Raw genomic sequence first — 9,515 nt, 5'->3', positions numbered from 1 at the left:
CCGAGACGTAGTCGAGGGTTTGCATAACTTTCGAGAATTCTCCCAACCCCCCGAGCGTTGCTATCAGGCTATGTAAACACAGAGAAAAAAGTTTTCTATTGCTTTTACTTAATAAATACTAAGGGAAAACATTACCACTTGCAAGAAAATAAATCTTTATTTGAATTTGATTCTCATATCAAAATACAAATTCTACATACATCACGAACTTCGATCGTTAGCCAATCAAATTTCGTGTAATAAACGCCAAGGAGGCAAAGGTGAAGCGAGAAATAGAATCGCTAGCTATTTTAAACATTTATCTTTCTAAAACTTTAAAACAAATACAAAGAAATGTCCAAAGATTGAATAGAAATCTTAATAAAAGATTTCAGAATTCATTATCTTTACGAAAGTGATCAAAAGTAGATAACAGAGTGTCAGTGACTGGAATTCTCGTTTGAAAGAAACGTGGTTTTGCTCAATTTGACAGCCAGAAAACATGGCAGCGAAAATGATTGTTTCGTCTTGCCTCGGGAAGATATTTTGGGGAGCTGAAGAGCTATCGCTGGAAAACGTTCGAAGCTGCTGACTGTTTCCTTGAAATACTTGTACTCCTTATCGGGCGGTGCATTTAATCATGAGAAAACACGTCGCTGAACAACCGAAGCTGTCCTGACGAAGGACGTGTGTTGTATCTCCTGAGGGAATTCTCGTTACGGCGACCAACAAGAGATTGTCATGATCGATATTACGATCAGAAACACCTGCATGAGACCATACGTTTATGCCTGTGGCCCTGACACAAGTCAAAATTTGGAACTTCGTCTTCAAAATACATTTTTGGGGGCGTTTTTTTCCTCGAAAGAAACTGTAAATTTTTGAACTTGTACTGGGAAAACACAAAAGTTGTGACGTCACAACTGTGTTTACATACCCTCATGCAAACATGGCTATCAACCAATCACAGCGTGCGTACTATTTAATTTATTTTATAACAATGAATCTTTAATACTTATAAAGAACATATTCTACGTTTGTTATATAGCTACGAAATGTTCCGATATAACGAACACTCTCATTGGTTTAAAGAAGACCACGTGACACTAGCTAAATCTAAATCCCGACAGAAAAAATAAGTTACATGAATATTACAGGGAAATAAGTTATGTGAAACATCGAGACTCGAGGGAAAACAAAACTAACTATTTCCCTCGTGACCAGACATTAAGTGTATAATATATAATCTTTAGCTCTAAATAACAACAATGTAAAAATAAAATAGAATACATAAAATATTTACAAAGTTAATACAAACATATATAATTCTGACTAACGAGACATTGAGAAAAAACTGCATTAACGTAGTGTATGGCACTTATATGTCATGATACGCGCATGCAACACAAAAATGCATTTATTTATCAAATTGATTAATCGTAAAGTCTTGTGAATACGAATCCTTTTCAAAGTCGAGGTATCATTTAAGGTTTTGGGACAAGTTTGTTAGTCGAGATTCCTTATCATTTTTTTATTTTTTTATAGACAAACAATAAATGTATTTGTTTGGTGTCAACTACGAACACGTTTTGACCCAACAACTAGTGAACCTGAACCATGAGGTCTCTTTGTACTTGTGGATATGAAACAGAAACCTTTATTGGCTTGTTCTTTATCATAACACCTTGTGGCCGAACTATCATCATTGAATTGGAACAGGAAGGAAACCCGGGACACCGCATGCGGTGTATGAAGAAATTTAGAAATCACAATCCTAGGTGGTTTGTGCAAGTTATTCGTGTTTGAAAGCAGACCAAAAACAGCTCAAATTTTGTTTCTGCCGAGTATGGATTAAATGGTGAAAAACATTGACCCCTAGAGTCGATTAATGAAATCATTAGTCAATTATTCCTTTTTTACGTACGAATTAACCGGAATAATGCAATCACATTGCAATATTCAAATGAAAATTCAGTTCATTATTCGACTCGTGATAAAGAAGATAATTCATGTAAAATTACAGATACCTTCGTGCAGAATCGCTCTCTTATTTCATAAGCATACACACTAGGTTTCATAATTTCCATACTTCAATTTCTTGGAGGATATCATCAGTAATTGCTGAGATAAACAATTTTCTGTCGAATAATAACAGGTAAAGGCCTTCCCAGCACTTAAACACGGCCAAGACTATTTCTGACCGCCATGTTTTCTTGGTCTTCCTGTGTTAGCATTGATTATAACCAATCAAAATGTCGTATATTGAATTTAAAGTTTATTGGAATTTTCATATCTTCGTTTTCGACGTTGTCAAATTCGACAGAATAATTAAATCAAAATTCGAAAATTCAAATCGTTAATCGACTTTAGGGCTCTACGCGTGACCTTCTTTGACTGTAATCTTATAAAAGTTGGATAATTTGGTTTTTACGTTTTTACCTCAAAACACTAGAGACTTTATATCGGCCTATACCCTCCCCCCAACCCCCCTCTTATAAAAAGGAAATAGCGTGTGCCAACCGTGCCCCACCCATGAAGTTTTCTTTCTAAACCAATTAAAATTTAATTGCTTCGTGAGAGATTCCTTTGGATTTGGCGGGAAAATGATACATCCCCGGCCCTCCTCCACCTATAATCGGGACTTTGCTACACCCCTGCTATCTAAATCCAATTAGGTATGGAGAACAGTAGAAAAACAAAACAAACAAACAAACAAGCAATTAAACAAAGTATACACGAATGAATGAATTCTTCTATATATAATTTTATGAATTGCTACAATTAGAGATAAACAGAACAAAAGTTAATATGAATTCGTATATAAATTACCGTTTACTCGAAAATCGTTAATAGATTGTATTCACGATTGTATTCAGCTTCTATTTTTTCGCTTTATTGATGGTTTTCACGGCGGTCATGTTGGAGAAACTTAACCAAAGATCTAGAATTGTCAATGAATTTTTTTGTTAAATCCTCCAACATGGACGCCGTCGTGTCTTTTGTTATTTAATTCTGTTATGGGAATGGTCGAAAACCATCAATAGTATTAATTCATTTTTGTTATTTCTTTAGCCTAGCTGACTTGTTGATACAATGAACAGTAAAGACAATAATTAATCGTATCGAGGAATCTAGTTCGGTGTTATTTTGTACCTAAATGTATTAGTAAAAATATATTGTGTATCATTCCAGAAAAACATATTCATATATAGGCTCTACATTGTCACCATGGCTTGAATTGTGGCTGCAATCAATCTCACTATACGCGTCACGATCTGGTAATTGTGGAGGGATGACTTCAGTTGAAGACAGGAGATCTAATTCTACATAGATGATCTGGCCTGGGTGCTGAAATAACAAAATAAGTTATTGGCCAACTAATTCAGTTGTTTAGTATAAAATCTACCTTAAAGGGGAAAAAATGTGTTGCATGCCAAATCTACTCTCCATGCATAATATTCATAGGCCTTGCAATACAACATCAGAATAACATTATTTTGATTAACACCCACTAAATCGTTATTTTAACGGAATTTCATATGATTCTGTGGTTATTATTAAAAGAAATATAAAATGAAGCATGTTCGCTAAATATACAAATGGTCCTTTAATTGCAGCGCGCTAATTGAAACCTTAATATTTGAATATAGCTTTAATTGTTTTCATTTCAATTAGTAAAAGAAACTCAATAATGAGCTATTGTACTACAAATCAATAAAAATATGTTGATAATATTCTATTCTAGCATCTTTTTCATACCTCTTTCTTGCTATTTTCTACCTGGGCATGGATCGGTATGTCCCCCTGTTGTCTTGTTCTCTTCTTTTTTGACAAATCAACACTTGCATATATGGGTATGTCATCTTCTATAGCCTCCAGAGGCAGAGGAGGCATCCTTAGGACAACAGAATTGGTTTTAGTCCTTAACAATATACTTCTTCGTAATATATTCTGATTTTGTAATCAAGGCATAAATACGTACTCATTTTCTCCTGGTTGTTCTTTCGTATCTGTGGAAATAAATAGCCTGCACTATAAAAGTCGTTCTTGCAAGCAGTAGGTGAAATTGGCTATTTTAAACCTACGACTTGCATGATTAATGATGGTAATTGAACTGAGTGGAGTGCAATTTGGACCAAAATCATACGAGTGATTACAAAATTGCACGACCGCGTAGCAAGTGCAATTTGTTAACCACAAGTATGATTTTGGTCCAAAATTACACAACATGAAGTTCTATTACCACTTCTATTACCTCATCCTTTTTGTAATCATACACAAGAAAAGGACACAATAAAGAGTGCAGAATAATCAATTTAATGTGGAAGAAAGAGTAAATCAATCACGTTTTTTCTGCTATAAAATAAACGATTAACAGCAAATCATTAAATATCCATAAGTAATGCTAATCATTCTCTTCTCTGATTGGCTTAATATAGGAATTCTGTTCTGTGATTGGTTCTTTCAAAATGATGCGATTAACAGCTCAAGAGGATGCGATTAAGAGCTCCTAAGGATGCGATTTTGGAATTAATCGTACTCCTATGAACAAATCAGATTGCTGGATTAGGTAGTGATTACAAAAAGGATATGATTAGGTTATTAATCACTGATTAATAACGCAATGACTGATAAATAATGAGTGATAAATTTTTAATCACTGAGGATGGTGGAATTAAGGATTGGACTGTTTTTAGTTTTGTAAAAATAAAAAATAAAAAGGGTTAAAAAACAAAATTCAAGAGGGAAAAAATAAATAAGAGAAGGAAGGACATCAAGAAAGCGTTGGGGGTGCTGATGTTAAGAATTAAGGTGACGGTGATGCACTGATGAGGAGCAGGAGCAGGAGCAGGAGCAGGAGCAGAAGGGCAACATCAATAAGGAATGGTAACAATAACAATATTTAAAAAATGTAATATACCTTTGCCATTACTGTACTTTGTATAGATCACTACAGCAAAGACAATAATTATCGTTATCAAGACAAACATTACTGCTCCACCTGCTGCCAATAAGATGATATCCTTTTTGCCGGTCTTATTGTCTCCTCCTAGAGGACCGCTAGTCTTGTCTACAAATAAATAACAAATAAAATATGAATAACAAATGAAAACTTAATAAGAAAATGAATATAAAAATATAAGAAATTATAAGATTCAAGTAAAGACAAAAAGAAATAAAAGAAAACACAGAAATAGAACAGTAAACTCCTACGAAATGAAGAATATGCAAAGCAGAATAAGAACAAAAGAAAAAAAAAAAAACACAACTTTATAAATGGAAAAATAATTAACATGAAAGAGCAGCCGATTGTATTGTATCATACGGACGATTTTTTTATTTGCACCTGAAGTGATTTTTTTTTTTTTTTCGATTAAGCTCTTACCTTGTTGTACTTTTGGTGTTGAAACTACTACAATAGTTGAACTTATTGAACTTATGTCTATCGACTTAGACGTAGAAACTAAAAAAAAAGTAGATGCATGAGTCGGCATTAATGGAATTCACAGCTCAGTTTTTGTGTGTATGTGTGGGATTGATGCTTGTTTCTTCGATTGACTGATTGACTCCATTAATTAACTATAATTATACAAAACAAAAGTATAATTATAAGTATAAATTAAATACTAATGAAAGATAACGTAACGACGTTTCGAAAATATACTGACGTCGCTTTCTTTCGTTAGTTGTTACTTGTTTATGTATTTCAAAGTCGCGATATTAAAAACAAACTCACTTAAGGAATATAAAAACAAACAAAAAATAACTAACAAACAAATAAAACGAAAAACAGAAGAGATGACTAACTAAAAACTAGTGTGAAAAAAGAAAAACAACGAAGAACCAAACTAGCAACGAAATGAAAAAAAAAAAAAGATACTCGTTCAATACCCGTTTATAAATTAATTTTCCAAATTTTCATTTTCTGTTCTTTAGATTTTGTTTGACTTTCCGTTTTTCTAGGTTGGTTGTTTGTTACGTTAATTTGGTTAGATTACCTCGGTTAATTATTGATATCGAGCTTTGTGTATAGTAGCGTGTACTTTCCGATAGTACCGTAGAAGTAGGAAGAGCTAGAAATGATCAAATCACAATTTATTTATATTTTTATTTTATTTTTCTTATTCTAAACAAATTTAACATAATGTTTAATAACTTATATCTTTTCCAAGGGGAAAGCATAGTTGTTTTTTTTCTTGTTTGTTTGTTTGTTTGTTTTTTGTTGTTGTTGTTGTTGTTGTAGCTTTTTTTGTTTGTTTTTTTTTTAGAGGGGGGGGGATGGAAGCATAGTTACAGACGGACTATATAATTGCACAATTTTTAAAAAGAACCTTTTCACGTTTTCAACATAGCTGTTAGTTAACGCTGATAAATATATAATACCATAAATAAAATGATAAACCATAAAAATGATAAATTAAAATTCATAATTCCACGGGGAGGCTATTCCATACTTTGGCTTACGATGAGTGCGTCCTCAATCATCATCATGCATTTCCACGACAAAAAAATATAGAATTTGTGTGTGTGTGTGTGTGTAATTTTTGATGCACTTCGTAGTTTTCCAAAAAAACTCTTTGAAAATTGTGGTTTCGCATAAAACGTAAGAACCATTAAAAGGAATAAATATTTCAAACCTGTTTGGGTGACATTGATAAAGTGTTCATCATAACCAAGTAAATTTTCTGCTTTACACCTGTAGAACCCATAGCTGCCTGCAGCAACAGTTACTAGCTCCAAGACACTACCACCAGTAACATTATGGGATCCTGTAGCTATCGATTCTTCCTTACTAGGTTCATACCACGTGAATAGAGGAGAGGGCACGCCATGGGCCAAGCAGTATATCCTGATTATACCACCATTATATGAAGAAACTGTGTGATTTGAATGAAATACGTCTATTTCTGGTTTGTCTGCGAAGAGAACGAATCGATTCTTCCAATATTCTGATATACGTTCAGAAGGTAGGCTTATTTTGTGAATCACATTTTGTTCTCTGCAAATGACTGTCATAAGAAAACCGTTTTAAATAAGATAATAATAGGTATTCATTTAGATTGACAGATGGCCAGCTTTTTATCGTTTGAATGGTCATTGGATGTTTGACGTTCGTACCACCATCATATGAAGAAACTGTGTCAACTACATCTATTTCTGGTTTGACTGTGAAAAGAAGGAATTGATTCTTCCAATACCTTCCGATATACGTTAGCTCGATTTGTGAGTCCATTTTATTGTTGTTTTTTCTTTCTTTCTGCTTAATGATTTCATGTTCTATTATGACCCAAACATCGACATTTCGTATTAGCAAACAACAAAAGAACCGGCTATACAATTAATTGACAAAATAATCAATGTACTAAACTCACACTGGACAGATATTGTTGTACTTCTACAGGCTGGATTCTCCTTCGGGTTGTTACTGGCACAGCAATTATATATTCCACTATCATTTCTTGTGATATTTGACATATTGATTATTACATTTCCCACGCCTTGGTTCTTATGGAGCTTGCCACCTTCCCTCAATCTCAGCCATGTGACGTTTGGTTCAGGGATTCCAACCACAGAACAGCTGATAAGTAATCCGTCTGATTCATTTACACGTATCTTTGAAGACGAAGGGTTTAATGTGACATCAGGAAAAGCTGTTATAAGAAGAACGAAACTCATTCAAAGCACTGCTAGAATTACATTATTGATCATGTTAAAAAAATACAAAATCAGTATTGCTTATCGTTAAAAAAATTTAATCCAAAAAAGTAAATAGAAGCAAAAACAAGAAAGCAAACTAATTAAAAAAATTTCCATTTAAGGAAAATATAATGATACAAAAAAAAAAAAAAAAAAAAAAAAAAAGATATAAGCAAACAAACAAACAAATAAACAACAACAAAAAATAAATAAAATGAAAAAAAAAAAAAAAAAAAAAAACACGCAAAAAAAAGCAAAGATAAACGAGAGCTTGATGTAATTAATACGTGGTACGTGGATGGTATAAAAAGAAATACGTTCGAATGAGCTGTATGAGTCAATGAGTCATGAGTCAATGAGTCATGAATCAAATAGGAAACTTAATTATATTTTATATTCTAGTTGTTGTAATGCCACCAAACGATCTGGGATAGAATATTGCTACCGTTTGTTATAGAAGGTTTCAGTGGCCACCATCTATAGCAGGGCTAAAGTGCGCGGATAGACTGGAGCGAATAAACAAATCGGTGAGTATTCGTGCAGCTTTGCAGTGAGATGTTCTAATAAAAACAGGTGTTATCTCAAAAAACTATTGAGTTTGGTAAGTCTGTTAGTAGTAGAGATATCGTAGTTCAATTTTCGGTGCATAGAATATCGATTGTCGGGTCAAATTTGAACATTAGAGTCGAGTTGGAGTACAAGTCCAGTGAATGGTTTGAAAATTCGAAATTCGAAAAGTCTAAGTTGGTTGGTGTTTTGAAACAATCACCATGGGAAGAAATGGATTTCAGTTCTAGGGTAAGTTTAACAATACATGCAGCAAATCAGCAGAGAATCTAATATTAAAAATTTTCGCGGGATTACTTTCACCTGATGTTTTTGGTTTACTGTGTTAGTGTTCAGTAGCTAGACAATAAAGCTAGACACATGAAATACTGGAAGGAACAGAAGCAGTCCACGGCCGCTATAACTTCAATACCGGTACCATTTTTGATAATTTTCACGAGAGATATTATAATTTATTTTATTCGACTCATTACCCACAGACTCACGACTCATTGGCTCATTGGCTCACCGGGCTCATAAAACAGACGACCTCTGGTATAAATAATTGAAACTCGTTAAAATCGCGAATCAAGATACAAGTACCATTTTCCTAATCTTACTAATAATGAGATGTGTAGCACCTAAACTACTTTTAACTTACACGTTACGACTAGCTTAACTTTACTTGTTATGGGGCTTCTTGTTGCCAGCACCAGGACACATCCATACGTACCACTATCAGCCAGAGTAACATTATGGATTACTAGTGTAGCAGTTGATTCTTTACTCACTCGAACAGGGTTCAGTAGTCTAGCAGGACATGTATTGGTGTTTATGTACCATTTCCCCTCTTTGAATATATTTTCTTGTGCGATTTGAAATGCACTGCCATTGTCAGCATAGAATATCCACTTTGGCGAATAAACACCAAACTCGTCCATCTTGTTATCCACACTGTAATCCCACACGAGCTTAGCTGTTTCTCCTACAGACACATATGAAACACTTGGTGGATTTATTGTGAAACGAGCTGCACCTAAAATATTCAACAAGGAAATATTAAAAAAGTAAAATTATAATATTTTAGCGAAATGGTTGTTCATGTAGGATAAAGCGATGTTTCTGAAAAAGTAGACAAACAAATTCTCACCCTGCGTCCTGCTCACAAGTAACACTATAATCATCAGTGAAATCCATAGGACTAGAGATGCCTCCATTGTTTCAAAAGATTAAAGCAATAGTGGATCGTAGTGATATAATATTTGAATAGGTAATGTAGGTAATGTATTTCA

General features: G+C 33.7%; 1 protein-coding gene and 1 long non-coding RNA gene across 5 annotated transcripts; one reads left to right on the top strand and one right to left on the bottom strand.

Moving 5' to 3' along the window:
• The first annotated feature begins 286 nt into the window (after positions 1-286).
• On the top strand, positions 287-1,594 carry LOC148913822 (uncharacterized). Its single transcript, XR_016119043.1, has 2 exons — positions 287-950; positions 1,525-1,594. It is a non-coding gene; the product is annotated as an uncharacterized LOC148913822 (long non-coding RNA).
• Positions 1,595-2,744: 1,150 nt separating this feature from the next.
• On the bottom strand, positions 2,745-9,470 carry LOC148913821 (uncharacterized). Of its 4 annotated transcripts, none has more exons than XM_089025822.1 (10): positions 9,374-9,470; positions 8,885-9,259; positions 7,353-7,631; positions 6,618-6,989; positions 5,979-6,053; positions 5,366-5,443; positions 4,901-5,050; positions 3,962-3,989; positions 3,739-3,874; positions 2,745-3,327 (listed from the first exon to the last, which is right to left on the bottom strand). In XM_089025822.1, the coding sequence occupies exons 1-10, from the start codon at positions 9,438-9,440 to the stop codon at positions 3,163-3,165; spliced, it is 1,725 nt and encodes a 574-aa protein (XP_088881948.1). In that variant the 5' UTR covers positions 9,441-9,470; the 3' UTR covers positions 2,745-3,162. The 4 variants fall into 4 exon arrangements, with proteins under 4 accessions (XP_088881948.1, XP_088881951.1, XP_088881949.1 ...); XM_089025825.1 differs by having other exon boundaries at positions 6,618-6,896; XM_089025823.1 differs by having other exon boundaries at positions 8,909-9,259.
• Positions 9,471-9,515: the final 45 nt, after the last annotated feature.

The sequence above is a fragment of the Actinia tenebrosa genome, unplaced genomic scaffold (genome assembly GCF_029948245.1).
Source record: "Actinia tenebrosa isolate PJP-AT-01 unplaced genomic scaffold, QUT_ActTen_1.0 PGA_scaffold0__85_contigs__length_37466705, whole genome shotgun sequence".
NCBI lineage: Eukaryota > Metazoa > Cnidaria > Anthozoa > Actiniaria > Actiniidae > Actinia > Actinia tenebrosa.
The sequence above is the reverse complement of the archived record's forward strand: the minus strand, read 5'-3'. Positions and strand labels throughout refer to the sequence as shown.